The 18890-nt window shown below is 39.8% G+C and overlaps 1 protein-coding gene across 3 annotated transcripts in view; it reads right to left on the reverse strand.

Annotated features, from left to right (window-relative positions):
• Positions 1–18890, reverse strand: part of NR1D2 (nuclear receptor subfamily 1 group D member 2) — a 36470-nt gene that overhangs the window by 4856 nt on the left and 12724 nt on the right. For all 3 annotated transcript variants that reach the window (XM_050779463.1, XM_050779465.1, XM_050779464.1), the window contains exons 4-7: positions 16854–16998; positions 13181–13809; positions 10639–10824; positions 7803–8013 (exon numbers count right to left, since the gene is read on the reverse strand). In XM_050779463.1, coding sequence (XP_050635420.1) covers positions 7803–8013; positions 10639–10824; positions 13181–13809; positions 16854–16998 — 1171 coding nt within the window. The remainder of the gene's footprint in view (positions 1–7802; positions 8014–10638; positions 10825–13180; positions 13810–16853; positions 16999–18890) is intronic.

Consider the following 18890-nt stretch of genomic DNA (forward strand, 5'->3'; position numbering starts at 1 on the left):
TTTGAGATGGAGTCTTGCTCTGTTACCCAGGCTAGAGTGCAGTGGCGTGATCTCGGCTCACCACAACCTCCACCTCCCAAGTTCAAGCAATTCTCTGCCTCAGCCTCCTGAGTAGCTGGGATTACAGGCGCCCACCACCACACCCGGCTCATTTTTATATTTTTAGTTTCACCATCTTGGCTAGGCTGGCCTTCAACTCCTGACCTCATGATCCACCCGCCTTGGCCTCCCAAAGTGCTGGAATTACAGGCATGAGCCACTGCACCTGGCCAGTTTATCTTATATTTAACAAAATTTGAATATTATAACTATGTGCTAATTCTTTCTTGGAAAAAAAGGCCAGGCATGGTGGCTTACACCTGGAACTCCAGCACTTTGGAAGGCCAAGGCAGGAGAATGGCTTGAGCTTAGGAGTTTGAGATCAGCCTGAGCAACATAGTGAGACTTTAGTCTCTACTAAAAAAAAAGTTAATTGAATGTGCATGATGACACATGCCTATAGTCCCAGCTACTTGGGTGGCTGAGGTGGGAGGATCACTTAAACCCAGGTCAAGGTTGCAGTGATCCATGATCATTCCACTGCACTCCAGTCTGGGTGACTCAAAAAACAAAAAGAATGTTGGGGCAGGACGTGGTAGCTCATTCCTGTAATCCTAGCACTTTGGGAGGCCAAGGCAGGTAGATCACCTGAAGTCAGGAGTTCGAGACCAGCATGGCCAACATGGTGAAACCTCGTCTCTACTAAAAATACAAAATTTAGCCAGGCATGGTGATTGGCATCTGTAATCCCAGCTACTTGGAAGGCTGAGGCACGAGAATCGCTTGAACCCAGGGGATAGAGGTTGCAGTGAGTCAAGATCATGCCACTGCACTCCAGCCTGGGTGACGGAGTAAGATCTTGTCTCAAAAAAAAAAAAAAAAAAAAAAATTGGATATTGGTTTGTGGGGGGAGGGGGAGGGTCACAATGTTTCAGACAAAACTACTGGCAGAGATCTCTTTCTCTTGACATTTAACTTTGGCCAATCATAAGTTATCTTTATAAAAATAAAGCCTTCAGTAATGCTTTGAAGAGTCTCTCTTGCCTTTGATAGTCAAGTAATTGTTTTTTTTAAATAACCTCCTTTCACTTGATGAAATCGTTTGCCAAACATTTATTAAATATATGTACTGGTTACTGTTCTAAGGTGCTTGAAAATCAGCAGTGAACAAAACCAGAAATCCTTTAAGGAGCTTACATTCTGACAGAACAAAATAGTCATGTGCCACATAACAACGTTTCAGTTAATGGCAGACCACATATAAAAGGGTGGTCCCATGAAATTATAACGTTGCTGAAAAATTCCTATCGCCTAGTGACATTGCAGCTTTTGTCATAACATCATAGCACAACACATAACTAACACATTTATAGTGATGCTGGCGTAAGCAAACCTATTACACTTAATAATAGTAAACAACTATATCACTGATTTAAGTATTTACTATACTATACTTATCATTATTTTACAGTATAGTCCTTCTACTTTATTTTTTGTTATTTTTTGAGAACTCCTGACCTCAAATGATCCACCAGCCTGGGCCTCCCCAAGTGCTGGGATTACAGACATAAGCCACCTCGCCCATCCCTTCTACTCAAAAAAAAAAAAAAAAGGTAACTGTAGAGCAGCCTCAGGCAGGTCCTTCAGGAGATATTCCTGAAGAATGCACTGTTATCATAGAAATACAGAAGGTGATAGATGGTGACAGCTCCATGCATATTACTGCTCCTGAAGACCTTCCAGTAGAACAACACATAGAGGTGGAAGACCGTGATATTGATGATGCTGAGCCTGTGTAGGGCTAAGCTAATGTGTGTGTCTGTCACAGTTTTTAACAATAAAGTTTAAGAAGTAAAAAAATAAATTATAAATAGAAAAAAGCACATAGAATAAGGATATAAAGAAAATATTTCTGTATAGCTGTACTATGTATTGTTTTTAAGCCAAGTGTTATTACAAGACTCAAAAAGCTTTTAAAAATTTAAGTTTATAAACTAAAACGGAGTAAGCTAGGGTTAATTTATTACTGAAGAAAAAAACTTTCAATAAATGTAGTGTACCCTAAGTGTTCAGTGTTTATTAGGTCTATAGTCATGTATGGTAATATCCTAGGCCCTCACATGCCCTCATCATTCACTCACTCATTCATCCAGAGCAACTTTCAGTCCTGTAAGCTGCATTCATGGTAAATGCCCTACACAAGTATACCAGCTTTTATCTTTCGTATCTATTGTTACTGTACCTTTTCTTTGTTTAGATATGTTTAGACACACACATACTTATTATGTTATAAACTGCCTACAGTACTCAGCACAGTAACATGGTGTACAGGTTTGCAGCCTAGTAACAATAGGCTATACCATAAAACCTAGGTGTGTAGTAGGAAATACCATCTAGGTTTATATAAGTACACTCTATGATGTTCACACAATGACAAAATTGCCTAACAATGCGTTTCTCAGAACATATTTACGTCATTAAGTGACACGTAACTCTGGTTTCACTCATATGATTAGTAATTTATAATACCGAAAACTGAGAAAGAATGACAGTAATTCTCACAAACAAAATAACCTAGATGGGCAAAGAAAGAAACAACTGATAAGTGGCGAAGATACCTGAGTGGGAACTAGTATTATTAGTAGTTAGTTGGACAGGTGTAGGAAGTCACACAAAAAATTTAAAAATGTTTTTAAGTCGTTGGTCTTTCAGTGGCTATTTTGTGTTTACATGACCTATGCTTTGTTATACAACTCACAACTTCAGGGAAATCGATGCCTACATCTAAAACCATAGACTGTATTAAATTTTTCTAAAGTCTCAATTTCTAAAACCATGGTTTTTAAGATTTCCAGGCCAAAGAACCTAAGGTACAAACCTGGTTGGATGGTAAATAATCTTCTGGAGACTATAATGTTAAGAGTACACATGTTGAAGTGGAAATTCATCTTCTAAATGGTGCACTAAATGCTACACTAGTACTGTAGAGTTTAACTTATTACATATCTATCTTCTCTCTCCTTTGCTGGTTCTTCATCACACTCCCAAGCTTGTACTCCTCACCAAATATTCTATTTATTTTCACTTCCTACACGATGAAAGTCAAACCTTCAACAAAAATCTCTATGAAGACAACTAAAATCTGTATGTAAATGAGCCTTGACCTCACACCTACATGCCAGTCCTTAACCTTCAACTGGAAGTAACTGCTGTTACTTTAAACAACCTGAAAAGAAACTTACCTTCCAGGTATAATCCCCCTTCCATGATATCGGGATTCTTCCAATCTTACAGGCAAACATCATGTTTGAGATTTTTCTCCCCCTTGGCAGCTAGAGCTATTCTGTTAACAAGTAGTATAATGGAAAGGCTTTGAAGCCAGACTAATGGGAGTTCAAATACTTGCTTAGCCAGTAATTAAAAATGGACGTTGGGTAAATTACTTAATCCCTCTCTTCCTCAAATCCCTTATCTGTATAACTGTGAATAACATGTCCCAGCTCACAGGGATCTACTGTGAGGATAAAATTATATAATGATACATAGAAATTAGCATTTCGTCTGACAACCCCAAAACAACAGAAGACAACGATACATTCCCAAAAAGAAAAAGCTATTTTAAAGATTAAAGCAAACTATGTTACTTAATTCTAAACAATTAATAGAGAACTGAAATAAACTATCCATTCATTCCCTGATACAAGGAACATCACCCTTCAAGGTGCAGAGGTTTGGAGAAGAGGTTTCCATTATTCTTTACCATTTCAACCTCACTGTGTGAACACTGTAAGTAGTATTTACACAATCATAATACTATAAATGCTGACTTCTGACTTTTCAACTTTGGGAATCAACTGATCAAACCACGACTAACAGTTATAGAACAAGATATAAATGTTTTAATTGACTACATAAAAGGAATGTTACAGCAAAGTCAGAGTACAGAGAAAAAACAGTGTCTTTGAACAATGAAGAGATTCTATCTAAACTATCCAAAAGATTATATATAAGGTCAAAAATTGTGAGTATATTAAAATTACAAATAAAATCATTAAAGTAAATTACAAAATAAAACATAAGAAAATTGAGAGGGAAAAGGATACTTTTATTTATAAGTTATACTTACTAAATAAAAAGAGGTATTGGCGTATTGGCTGGGCATGGTGGCTCACACCTGTAATCCAATACTTTGGAAGGCCAAGGAGGGTGGATCACCTGAGGTCAGGAGTTCAAGACCAGCTTGGCCAACATGGCAAACCCCTGTTTCTACTAAAAATGCAAAAATTAGCTGAGCATGGTGGTGGGCACCTGTAATCCCAGCTACCTGGGACGCGGAGGTTGCAGTGAGCTGAGATCATTGCACTCCAGCCTGGGCGACAAGAGTAAGACTCCGTCTCAAAAACAAAAAAAGAAAGATATACAGATATAAGCATTGTATTCAGAGTTGGGTGGTCAACAACCAGAAATTAAAAAGAAGGATGTTAAGAAATCCAGTTTTCTGAGGAATCAGGCTGGCAGTAGAGGAAAGAAGCAGAGACTTTTCATTTTAAACTCTTCTGTAGCTTTTGAATTTTATTTTCCTGCCTAGATACTGCTTAAAAACAGCTAGTAATTTATGCTGCCGTTTGGCTGGGCACAGTGGCTCATGCCTGTAACCCCAGCACTTTGGGAGGCTGAGGCGGGCAGATCACCTGAGGTTGGGAGTTCGAGACCAGCCTGACCAACATGGAGAAACCCCGTGTCTACTAAAAATACAAAATTAGCCAGGCGTGGTGGCACATGCCTGTAATCCCAGCTACTCTGGAGGCTGAGGCATGGGAACTGCTTGAACCTGGGAGTGGGAGGTTGTGGTGAGCAGAGATCAAGCCATTGCACTCCAGTCTGGGTTACAAGAGTGAAACTCCATCTCCAAAAAAAAAAAACAAACAAACAACAACAACAAAAAAAGCTAGTAATTTTTAAGTGGTAAGGATTAAAATTTTACATGAAACTTCAAAAATGTGTACTTGTATATGTTCATATAGTGACCTAACAAAAAAGAGAATGCACTGTATTCTTTTACAATCACTCTTTTGCACTTAATATTTCCATTTTTAAAATATATCCTACATAAATAAATAGGTGAATGGATAGATGGATAGGTAAATGGATAAAGACGCCCAATATTTTTTTTTTTTTTTTTTTTTTTTTTTTTTTGAGACGGAGTCTCGCTCTGTAATATTAATAGTGATCTTTTCTGGTAGTGATATTATAACCTTTTTTTTCGATCTCCGCCCATTTAATAGTGATATTTATTATAACTATTTTAATATTTTCTACACTTTCAAAGAACCCATATTAAATTTATAATCAGAAAAAAAAGGCTTTTTCAAAAACAGATTAAATCAAACTAAATATCATGCTCCTAGAGAAAATATAAATGAAATAACAAGGTTCCTGGCATAGAGAGTTTCCCTCTACCCCTCTGCTGTCATTTCTTTCTCTGAACTACCTCTGGGATGTTGGCCCTGCTACTTCATCTCACCTGCCTTAATTTATTTGAGAAGAGCTCACCCCACTGCCTCATACCTGGTGTCCTTTCAAAAGCTTCTCAACCTAACTCTCTAGCACTAATAACTTACCTATCTAATCCACCCACCACAATAATAATGCAGAATTAATGCTAAACATCACTTTGTTCAACCGGATCACTCTCCTACTTAAGAAGGTACACAGACTTTCTTCTGCCCCATATTTTGCTTAAAACCTCTCTGCTTAGTTCTTATAGCTGTTAGTCCATAAACTGGTGCTCCCCTAACTCTGAAGGCTTTTGTCCCCCTTCCTCCTTGATGTACACTCCAGGCTTTGGCCACCTAACCTTTCCCTGGCCCTATCTCGTACTCTCCCATGCATTTCCATCTCTTCTTCATTGGGAAAGCCTAATAATTCAACCTTCAAATTCCAGCTGCACTTCTATCTTTCCCCACAGAGCCTTCCAAGATGATTTCATCTTCCTTTCTACAACTCCAACTTACCTCAGTCAGAACTACACGGTTTAGTAGCATAAAGCTCTTTGTGTAGTTCCATCTCTCCAAATAGAATGAAAACACTTAGCAAGCTTGTGCCTTAAAGCTTTTTGTCTCTCCCTGAGCACCTAGTAGGTAAGGCATATTCATCAGATAATTTAACAAGTATTGATTATCTTTGGTTTCAAAATAATCGATTTATTAATCTGATGTCAACTCAAACCAATACTAATTACTTATCAAGAGATTCTGCAAATGATAGGTAAAATGCAAGAAGCATTTTAAGTTAGCAATAAAACAGATATCCCTTATTGACATATTCTTTCATACTACTCCCATGTTATACACACATTTTCAGTTATCCAGGTAGAGCTGGTCAGAAAAGGTAGCCAAATTATGTTACCAAATGGCATGTCTTTATTCTGCTGAGGTAAGGTCCTTAAAATTATACAAATAACTTGTTCTCTCTTTTTTTTTTTTTTTAAGACGGAGTCTCGTTCTGTCGCCCAAGCTGGAGTGCAGAGGCGTGATCTCAGCTCACTGCAACCTCCGCCTGCCGGGTTCAAGCAATTCTCCTCCTGAGTAGCTGGGATTACAGGCATGTTCCACCATGCCCAGCTAATTTTTGTATTTTTAGTAGAGATGGGGTTTCACCATGTAGGCCAGGCTGGTCTCAAATTCTTGACCTCAGGTGATCTACCCGCCTCAGCCTCCCAAAGTGCTGGGATTACAGGCGTGAGCACCCACGCCCAGCCACGAACTTGTTCTCTTTAAAGAGCTACTAATTTATGGTTTCGTCACATAATCAGAGGCCATAACTTATAACTCTCACAATGCCTAGCACCGTGCCCTTTACACAGTAGGAAGCAAATGGGAAACAAAGTCATAACCAAATACTAAAAAATTTCCAACAAATGTTGGAAATAAAACGATACCTAAAAATAGCTGGCACTTACTTAGACATACCCAGGAAAGTGTCTCAATTTCCAATTTGTTATTGGGAGTAACAATCTCTGCCTTAATGGGTACTGTCTGAATCAAAACACTTTAGGTCAGAAATAACTGTAATGTTAATGCAAGATGGCAGGGACATTGGGAAACATCATAAATGACTCATATAAATAAACATTAAAAACTCAAAAATCTTGCTCACTCATTCAAATAGTGACTGAGTAGTTCTTCTATGCCAGACACCATACTAGGCTCACATGGTACAACCCCTTCCTTTGACAGGATGAGGAAGGAATCCAAGACCCAAAAAAGTAAAGTTACTTACCCAAGTTACCCACAAAATTCAATGGCAGAGCTGGACTAAAGCCTAAAACTAATTCACATTTCTCTGCAACAAACCATACTAATACCTCTTGATACTTTTAATGTTTTCAAGTATCCCACATTGTATTTGAATAAAAACTGGAATTCATATTAGAACCACCTACCTGGAGATACATACTGTTCTAACAAATCCATGAAATAAAGATTTAGACTCATAAAAAAAAATTATGAACAAAAAGCTAAAGACTAACAGTGGTAAATACAAGGTCTAGATATAAGTACTACTTTATTCCTATAGCACTTTGACATGTATTGTTATAATGAAAAAATTAGTTACATAAAAATAACAGGGTCATACAACTTAGCATCTTCCTTAAGGCCTTATTCCCTCCATATAACTTTCTGGAACCTGTTAAATGCCACCTTCTCCTGAGTTGGTCACCATATGCTAGGTGTGGCACAATTTTGAACCAGCTTGCTTACCTGCAGACACCAGGACAACAGCTGTAAACAAACTCATCTCTTCATCACTAAGTTGGAGGGCATTTAGCTTCTCACTAAATTCAAACATAGAGTTTAGCAGATCCCCTGCTCCCATTGAGTGTAAATCATCCACACTATATTTCTTTCCACTTAAAAAGGTGACAGTACGTTCCTTTGCATCAAATAATGATGCAAACCGTACCATTAAAACCTGTAAAAGGAAAAAGAAATGTATTTGGAGAAGTCTAACAGCAATAATAAATAACTTAGTATTCAAGTCAGTTATGAATCATCCCACACATATAAAAGAAAGTTATCAAAGAAAAACAGGGTTTACTTTTACTCAAAGCCATTTTATTTTTTTGTTTTATTTTATTTTATTTTTAGACAGAGTTTCACTCTTGTGGACCGAGCAGGAGTGCAATGGCGTGATCTCGGCTCACTGCAACCTCCACCTCCCAGGTTCATGCAATTCTCCTGCCTCAGCCTCCCAAGTAGCTGGGATTACAGGTGCGTGCCACCACATCCAGCTAATTTTTGGTATTTTTAGTAGAAACAGGGTATCACCATGTCAGCAAGGCTGGTCTCAAACTCCTGACCTCAGGTGATCCACCGGCCTCGGCCTCCCAAAGTGCTGGGATTACAGGTGTGAGCCACCACGCCCAGTGATTTTATTTTTTGAGACGGAGTTTTCTTCTTGTCGCCCAGGCTGGAGTGCAGTGGTGCAATCTCGGCTCACTGCAACCTCTGCCTCCTGGGTTCAAGGATTCTCCTGCCTCAGTCTCCCAACTAGCTGGGATTACAGGCACGCACCACCACGCCAGCTAATTTATGTTTTTAGTAGAGATGGGGTTTCATCATGTTGACCAGGCTGGTCTCAAACTCGTGACCTTAGGTGATCCGCCTGCCTCAGCCTCCCAAAGTGCTGGAATTACAGGCATGCGCCACCACGCCCGGCCTATTTATTTATTTATTTATTTATTGAGACAGGGTCTTGCTCTGTTTACCAGGTTGGAGGTGCCAACACAGCTCGCTGCAACCTCAACCTCCCAGGCTCAAGTGATCCTTCCCACCTCAGCCTCCTGAATAGCTGAATACAGATAAACACCACCACACCCAGCTAATTTTTGTATTTTTTGGAGAGATAGGGTTTTACCATGTTGCCCAGGCTGGTCTCAAACTCCTGGACTCATGTGATTGGCCTGCCTCGGCCTCCCAAAGTGCTGGGATTACAAGGATGAGCCACCGCACCCGGTCCCAAATCCACTTTCTTAAGACAAATTCTCTACCAAAGCAATAAATACTCCAAGAAGAACATCAAAAGAAATTATAGCCACTGATGGCAAAGACACTCTGCCACTCTATTAACAAAGATTCTGAAATGCAATATAAAATTAGAGCAAGAAATAGTGCCAGTAAATTTAAAACTGGGCCCTGGCCAAAGGCATTAAAGAAACTCTTTAGGCTGCCAAGTATACCACATGGCCTCTATGCCTTAAGTAAAAAGAGCAAAATTCCAATGCAGCAACACTTCGAAACATCAACACATCAAATGCAGCCAAGGCAAAGGAAGCAGACGAAGTCTAACTGAACTGCTTCAAGAAACCATAACCCAAAGAGACTATCCACAAAGAAAGCTATCACAGTAAGTGTTCTAAGCGCCATGTTATAATTGACATCCAAGTTAAATCAGCTAACAATTATATTACTTAGTTATCTCACTCTCTCCGTTATACTAGATCCAGGGAGAAGAAGTGAAAATACAGCCCTGGCTCACTTCTCCCATCCATCAAAGGTTCAAAGATTTGGCCCACCGAACATCAACTTCCTCTCACCAACCCAATCTCAGAGTTATCCTTAATTAGGTCCCAAGGCATCTCACACCTTGGCAGCAAAAGGGATGCCCTGGGGCAGACAGAAAGTGAAAGACACCTAATTAAGAACCAGGAGAGGCACTTCTGTAAGTTAAACAGTAGAGACTACCCCAAGCTCAGGCAGGATACAGTGTTGCAAGAGAAGCAGGACAGAAAAGTAGCCAAGGATCCTGAAGCAAGGTGAAGCCAGGAGGAGCTAAGGTGGCACACAAGAAAAGTCTGACATATCCCCCAAAATATTCTACAGTCTCTCAAAAAACAAAAACCACATTCTATTTGCCCTTCTTATTCTGTATCGAATACAATAAATGCTAGGCTAGGCTAGGCTTTCAGGAGGTGTCTAACACTGCAGAAACTTGTTAAGTCCACATCTGAAAGGAATACTAGAACTTAGGAGTTCATATGCTGGAGATACAGAATACCTATATTTCAAATCCTAAATAATAAGTAAAAAATAAACACAAAATCCTAAACAATTCTGGATTTACCAAGTCTCTTCCAAAAACCCTGAGATGATGATTATTTTGTTGATAGCTTCAGACTCTGGACTATAAATACTGACTTAGAAAAGAATGAAAACATCTGCCGGGCACAGTGGCTCACACCCGGAATCCCAACACTTTAGGAGGCCAAAGTGCACAGATCGCTTTGAGCTCAGGAATTTGAGACCAGCCTGGGCAACATGGCAAAACCCTGTTTCTACAAAAAAAAAATACAAAAAAAAATTAGCCAGGCGTGGTGGTTCACACCTGTAGTCCCAGCTACTCAGGAGGCTGAAGCTGGAGAATGCTTGAACCCAGGAAGCAGAGGTTGCAGTGAGCTGTGATCACGCTACTGCACTCCAGCTTGGGTGACAGAGCAAGATTCTCTCTCAAAAAAAAAAAAAAAAGAATTAAAACATCCATGAAAACAAAATACTACATGCCCTGCCTGCATCAATATTCAGGATAAATAAAACCTACCTCAAAAGTCCCAGCCTTTAAAAGGTTGACCTGGTCATGCTGAGAGAGATCTCTGAACCCAGGAATACGCTTTGCAAATTCCACCACTTCTTTCACCGCTGGAGTGAAGCTCATCGAAAATTCTTCCCAGATTTCATGTCCCGATTTATGAGGATCCACATAAGGAGACTTACTCATTGGACAAACCTGGTATACACAAAGCGGAAAAACTCTTAAATACTAAGAGGTGGTAAAGAAATGTCAAAAGCGGCATCTCAATTATCAGAAACCCCAACATGAATTTAACCCCCAAAACACAAGTAAAATCTACTGAAATATTAGCACTTTATCCATTTGCTGCCCACCACACTGTAAAAAGCCTCTTGGCAACCTAATATAAATAGCAATTAACTTATCATTAAAAAAACATAGCCTAAGCAAAAATACCATCTATATCAAGCTATTTCAAACACCTGTTGCACAGGTTTAAGAGTTTATTTTGTAACACTGCTGCCACCTTATGCTAGTATATGGTGTTTTATAATTTTGCAAACAAATTCACTTGTTCGATTCTCAATCTTTTATGGCAGACTGTAATTTCCATTTCTTAGGTGGAGAAATGAGACTCCGAGAGGTTTAGTGATTTGTCCAACACAGCTAGAAGTCACAGGTCTAGGCCCAAATTCACATTTAGTTAACATTTCAAAAATCCCTTATTTCTAAATAGGCAGAATTACAATGTTGTAATTTCCAAGAGGAAAAAACAGCAAGGTGTCTCGTTTTGTTAAAAAGGTCACTCACTGCCTGGCCGGGCGAAGTGGCTCACGCCTGTAATCCCAGCACTTTGGGAGGCCGAGGCAGGCGGATCACAAAGTCAGGAGTTCAAGACCAGTCTGGCCAACGTGGTGAAACCCCGTCTCTACCAACAATTAAAAAAATTAGCCAGACATGGTGGCGTGCACCTGTAGTCCCAGCTACTCGGGAGACTGAGGCAGAAAAATCGCTTGAACCAGGAGACGGAGGTTGCAGTGAGCCAAGTTCATACCACTGCACTCCAGCCTAGGTGACAGAATGAGACTCAAAAAAAAAAAAAGTCACTGCCCATTTGTTTCAAAAACAATGGTGTGATCACTGACTTCTACTTGTTCAATTAGGAAACAAAGACTGCACATACAGGTGTGCCTTCTAAATGAGGATTAGGTGAGGGAAAACAGGAAGCCAAGAAGTTATTTAAAAAACACCAAAAAGATGATGAAACACATTCTGTATATTCTATTAGTAAAATCAGCCTTTAAATTTTCACTAAATCCACACAAAATCTAGGAATGGGATGATTACAAAACCATGGAGAATATCATGAAATCAGAACCCAAATGCCTACAGATTTTTCCTTCATTAAGGCAGCCACTTGGCTAGGCATGGTGGCTCAAGCCTGTAATCCCAGCACTTCTGGAGGCTGAGATGGGCGAATCACTTGAGGCCAGGAATTCAAGACCAGCCTGGCCAACATGGTGAAACCTGTCTCTACTGAAAATACAAGAATTAGCCAGGCATGGTGACACATGCCTGCAATCCCAACTACTCCGGGCATGAGAAGTGCTTGAACCCAAGAGGTAGAGCTTGCAATGAGCTGAGGTCGCACCACTGCACTCCAGCCTGGGCAACAGAGCAAGACTGTCTAAAAAAACAAAACAAAACAAAACAAAAAATAAAAAAGCAACTACTTAGCCTAACAAAAGGTCCACAGAATCAAATAACTGCAAGTGACAACAAAAAATTTAATGAAGATTGAGGTAGAGTCAACTATTTTGAAAATGAAAAAGACGACTTTAATTACCTGTCAGTAGAAAATACCAAGTACTATCAAAGGACCTCATGGTTTAAACTGGAAATGGTGTGGTACTGTTGTTTTTGATGGAATTTTGGCTGAATATGAACACTGTACTTTCATGTAGAATGTCGTATTTGATGGAAAAATAGAAAAGCTTGAATGATATGACCAATATTAAGTCATCTCATAAGATGAAGTCTGAGAAAATCCTTAGAAACTAGCCTATGAAATTAAAATACTCCTAAATTTATCAAACAATAAAACATCTATGTTCTATACCCAAAGATCTTTTGGCATAAAAATGGTTTAATAAAAAAAAAAAAAAAACCTCTTTCTATAGAAATCAAAGAATTTTTAACTATGGCAAGCGAAAAGTTCAGCCCTTTGAGAAAATTCCAAAGCTAGTAAGGTACTAATTAATCAGAATGCTTAAATTTTCAAAGGGATTTCCAAGAATTAAAGGACCAATTGTGCATGAATAATATTTTACATAAAATCCTAATCCCAATCCCAGATCAATCAAATCACATGCTTGTACCTAGCTGGGTGTGAAATTAGGTCATTCATCAAATGATGTTTATTAAAATTATTTGACCTAAAATACTGTACAAAATTAAGTCTGTAAATTCCTTAGGTTTTCTGACACCATCCCCCCAGGTTAGCATATCTCCCAAATAAAATTTTCAAAGCTTTCCCTGATACAATGTAAGCAAAAAATTGATTTCACTATACCAGATGCATTCTCCCTCCAGTGTTGCACAGGTAACTATTCTTGTTCTCATTCTGAGAAAATCCATCTATCGGAACTCTATCACATACTCTTTGAGTATAAGCATTGGAGAAGTTCATACAATGTCCATTTGCAATACAAATGGCATGCCCATTTGGGTAATGCATTATGTTCCTCCCTTTAAACTGTCCATTGAGATGCTGCTGGCTCTCACTACAGGGAAAATGGCTGCTAAGCCCATTGCCACAATGATCATGATTTAAATTATATTGCTCCATGTTCTTGGGAATCCGTTCTCCTCTCTGGGGCTGCATGCTCTCAGCTGAGTTTTCTCGCTGCTCTTGATTATACATAAAGGTATCCTTGTGAGCTCTGGTCACCATGCCAATCACTTCTTCCTTTGCGAAATCAGAAGAGGGAGGAGAAGAGCTTTTGATGTTTTCTTGTTCCAGTTGGGGCTTGGGTCGCAGCTGATCCTGAGCTGGTAAGGCTGTCTGTTCATGATGTTCTACTAATGTGTCATTTTGCAAGTGACCACTGAATTGGCTGTTCATCATGGTCTTCATCGCACTTTGCATTTCAATTAGCATCCTCTGTTTTTCACGCTTAGGAATACGACCAAACCGAACAGCTATTGAAGAAAAAGATATTTAACATCTATATTCTAAATAAGACCTGTTTTGTATAAAAGAATAACACAAAATTATCCAATAGCTATGGCCTCTAGTCATACATATAAAAAATGAGTCTACACATTTCTGGTTCACATTTTTCTAAACTTGCTGGTCTTGATACACCAAAGGAAGTAGGAGAGGGAGAGAAAATTTTCCAGTTTCCCCCAAAACAAAGTTAAGGAAATGTATCGCCTACGTATTTTATAAGCAAAGTCTAAGAAAAGAAATAGGAAATTTGGACGGGCACAGTAGCTCATGCCTGTAATCTCAGTACTTTGGGAGGCTGAGGTGGGTGGACTGCCTGAGGTCAGGAATTTGAGACCAGTCTAGCCAACATGGTGAAACCCCGTCTCTACTAAAAATACAAAAAGTAGCCAGGTGTGATGGCGGTCGCCTATAGTCCCAGCTACTCTGGAGGCTGAGGCAGGAGAACTGCTTGAACCCAGGAGGCAGAGGTTGCAGTGAGCTGAGATGGTGCCACAGCACTCCAGCCTAGGCGACAGAGCAATACTCCATCTCCATCTCAAAAAAAAAAAAAAAAAAAAAAGAAAGAAAGAAAAAGAAAAAAGAAATAGGAAATTAGCTAATGAAAACCAGTTTGAAGCAGACCAGTATTACTACACAGCTCCTTACTAACAAAGCTGAGGACTGTTCCCAGGAAGGCATGTGATTCAGCTACATACATCCATTACCATTAATGGAATCTGGTAGGTACAAACATTCCCTGAACACCTGGCCCTTGTCAATTCATTTTTTGTAACTTTACTCTCAAGATTTAACTATTAAATTATCTGCCGTCTTCTTTTCCAGCCTCTTTAAAAAAAAATCCTTAAAAAAAATTCCGCAACCAGTAGAAATGTACTTACTGAAAAATAAACTTGGTAGATTTTAATTAAAACCAGTGAAATAACTAAAAATGAGATAAGTCATCCTCTACTCTTTTAGAAGCTAGTCTTAGGTGTCTTGTCTCCAATAATCCTATTGGAGACTAGGAGAAACAAAAGCTTCCTTCTAGTCTAGTATTTATACAGAGACAATAAAAATTCAGTATACTTGCCCAGAAAGCCTTGTTAATCTAATCGTAGCCTCTGACATTACTGCTTTCAAAAACAAACAACTTAATCATGTTTGATACTTTACTTCTACTCCTCCCTTCGCAAATGATTGTCAGTTTTATTCTTTTAGGACAATCACAATATCCATCGACTATTTTTATAGCACTAGTACTTTTAGCATTAAAAAAAAATTTTCAGGCAATTGAAAAAACATCAATTGCTGAAACTTGTTACTCAAGAAACCCTTGGCCAGGAGTGATGGCTCACACCTGTAATCCCAGCACTTTGGGAAGCCGAGGCAGGTGGATCACTTGAGGTTAGGAGTTCAAGACCAGCCTGGTCAACATAGTGAAACCCCGTCTCTACTAAAAACACAAAAATTAGCCGGGCGTGGTGGTGCATGCCTGTAGTCCCAGCTATTCGGGAGGCTGAGGCAGGAGAATTGCTTGAACCAGGTAGGCAGAGGAGGTAGCAGTGAGCTGAGTAGGCACCACTGCACTCCAGCCTGGGCAACAGAGCAATACTCCATCTCAAAAAAAAAACACGAAACTCCTTATTGCAATATTCTATGTCTGTATCAGTAAGATACTAGAGTAACCTAAGGAATTGCTTAAGTGGGCCTTCCCTAGATAAATACGAAGTTCATTTTTAACAATTCTTAAATAACCCTACTGGTCCCTCTGAAAACCTCATACCTGTTGTTACTTAAAACCACACACACACACACAAAAAAAAATTATCCAAAAAATGAATAAGCATAATAGAAGAGTCCAATCTTACAATAATGTCATCCACAGATAATACTTATAGTCCCACAAATTACTCCAAATTTTATTTTGCATGAGAATAGATCATGCCAGAAGTGAGCAACTACCTCCACTCCAGACCCTAATGCTTCTTTCAATTTTGCATCTCTTTTCCATGTGTTCAGAATCTGTGCCCCAAAAGCACCTTACCATCTCAGAGCTAAGAAAGAGAGAGAATTCATGTAAGAAGAAATGAGATCCTCAGTAATGTTAAGAAATCAAAAACAAAGAAGAAAGGATTGCTATATCGAGAAAAGCTATGGTGAGGTTTGGGCTTCTGGTTAAAAACAAAATACAAGTTAAAAAACAATTTCTTTTTGGCCCAGCACAGTGAGTGGCTCATGCCTGTAATCCCAGCACTTTCAGAGGCCAAGGCGGGCCGATCACGAGGTCAGGAGTTTGAGACCAGCCTAACCAACATGGTGAAACCCCGTCTCTCCTAAAAATACAAAAAAATTAGCCAGGTGTGGTGGCGGGCACCTGTAATCCCAGTTACTCAGAAGGCTGGGGCAGGAGAATCACTTGAACCAGGGAGATGGAGGCTGCAGTGAGAAAGAGTCTCACTGTGTCACCCAGGTTAGAGTGCAGTGGCATGATCTCACCTCAGTGCAACCTCCACCTCCTGGGCTCAAGCTATTCTCCCGCCTTAGCCTCCCAAGTAACTGAGATTACAGGTATATGCCATCATGCTCAGCTAATTTTTTTTTGTATTTTTAGTAGGTATGGGGTTTCACCAGGGCTGGTCTGGAACTCCTGACCTAAAGTGACCCACACGCCTCAGCTTCCCGAAGTGTTGGGATTACAGGCATGAGCCACCACGCCCGGCCATACAAAAAATGTTTTTAAACTCCATTGTTTCTAGGAAAAAAATAAAAAGTAATCAAATTGCATAGAAAAAAAAATGGCTCTTTTTAGAGGTAGTAACAACCACCAAAGTTTAGCCAAAAACTGTTTCTGGGATGATAATGCTAAAATATGACTTTAATCAATTTGGTGTCTTGTAAAGCATGAAAATGTGTTTTCTGCTTCACCTTAAACAAAAGAGGGTTCTTGGTAACCGGCTTATAGCTCTGGTTCATGCTGAGGAATAAAAGCCAAGCTCCACACACTTTAGGAACACTCTTTAAACTAGGTACATACCATCTCTCGACATTCCAACAGACAGACACTTTTTAAAGCGACACTGCTGACATCTGTTCCTATTCATTCTCATTATAGAACAGTTTTCATTCTTCAGGCACTTCTTGTACTGGATGTTTTGTTGAATACTTCTCCGAAAGAAACCCTAAGAACAAAGGAAGATTTACTTACCCATTTAAAAACACCCAAATGAACTTCTTATAAACACTGTTCCCATATCTATCTAATACACATGACGAACTACAGTCCATACCAGTGTATGACTCGCTATCTGGGAAACACTATGTCTTAGGATAGAGGGAAATACAATGTTGACACACAGAATTCAATTCCATTCTGATTGGCATGAGTAACCTAACACCTACCAACCAAACAAAATTCTTCCTCCCTTTAGAGATTCTTTGCCTTACCCAAAGCACCCCTTGCAACAACCACACTACCCTGTTAACAGACCCTGTCTGCAGTCTGCACATTTTCCATCTCATACTTTTATTCACTACAAATTCCAAAACTCCTGAAGTATGAATTTTTTTTTTTTTTTTTTTTTTGAGATAAGATCTCGTTCTGTTGCCCAGGCTAGAGTGCAGTGGCATGATCACAGCTCCCTGCAACCCTGACCTCCCTGGCTCAATCAATTCTCCAACCACAGCCTGCCAAACAGCTGGGACTACAGGCATGCGCCACCACACCCAGCTAATTTTTGTATTTTTTATAGAAATGGGGCTTTGCCATGTTGCCGAGGCCGGTCTTGAACTCCAGGGCTCAAGTGATCTGCCGGCCTTGGCCTCCCAAAGTGTTAGAATTACAGGGCATAAGCCACCACCACTCCCAATCTGATTTTTTGTTGGTTTGTTTGCTTTCTTGAGACAGACTCTTGCTCTGTAGCCCAGGCTGGAGTGCAGTGGCACAATCTCAGCTCACTGAAACCTCCATCTCCCAGGTTCAAGGGATTCTCCTGCCTCGGCCTCCCCAGTAGCTGGGATTACAGGCACCTGCCACCATGTCTGGCTAATTTTTTGTATTTTTAGTAGAGACAGGATTTCGTCATGTTGGCCAGGCTGGTCTTGAACCCCTGACCTCAACTGATCCACCCACCTTGGCCTCTCAAAGTGCTAGGATTACAGGTATGAGCCACCGCGCCCAGTCATTTTTTTTTTTTTTTTTTTTAAAGAGACAGGGTCTCGCTCTGTCACTCAGACTGGAGTACAATGATGCAGTAATAGTTCACTGCAACTTCGAACTCCCGGGCTCAAGCAATCCTCCTGCCTCAGCCTCCCAAGAGCTGGGACTACAGACATGTGCTACCACATCCAGCTTTTTCACTTTTTGTAGAGATGGGGTCTCCCTACGTTGCCCAGGTGGGTCTCACACTCCACCTCAAGCAATCCTCCAGCTTCGGCCTCCCAAAGAGGTAGAATTACAGGCCTGAGCCGCTGCACTCAGCCTGAATGACTGCTTAAAAGTTGACTGAGAAATATGTTTGATAACTACAATCCCCTCACTAGAATTGTGGATTACATTCATAGAAGTTGGTCTTCCTTGATCATTACCTGCTGACACTGGCAAGGCCTGTTATACATGTCAGAAGTCACTGACTACATGTCAGCAACAGGTAAGTGTTATACCACACACCAACAGAGTAGCTAACTATCCAAGGAAAGACAGTTCCCAACTAGATGGCTACAAACAGCTGCCTTTACTCCACAAACAATTCAAGTACATATTCTGTGATAGGTCTTCAAAGATCTCCAGTTTCATGGTACCAGGGAGGACAGAAAACTCAAGAATGCAATTACCAAAATTATTTTAAACTGCATTTTCCTGTTATATGACAACTAAACACATTTCCTGAATCTATGCTACGTAATCATGGGACACAACATTTTTATATTTTATTGTGTACTATACACTTGATTTAGATACAAGAGCTGAACTAGACACATTTAACTTTAAGAGTACTGCACAGATGTGTATTTATCAAGAATACACAATCAGCTCATTCAGTTTGTGCTTTTATTTTCTAGCTATAAAATAAGA

This window comes from Macaca thibetana, chromosome 2, assembly GCF_024542745.1.
Source record: "Macaca thibetana thibetana isolate TM-01 chromosome 2, ASM2454274v1, whole genome shotgun sequence".
Classification (NCBI taxonomy): Eukaryota; Metazoa; Chordata; class Mammalia; order Primates; family Cercopithecidae; genus Macaca; species Macaca thibetana.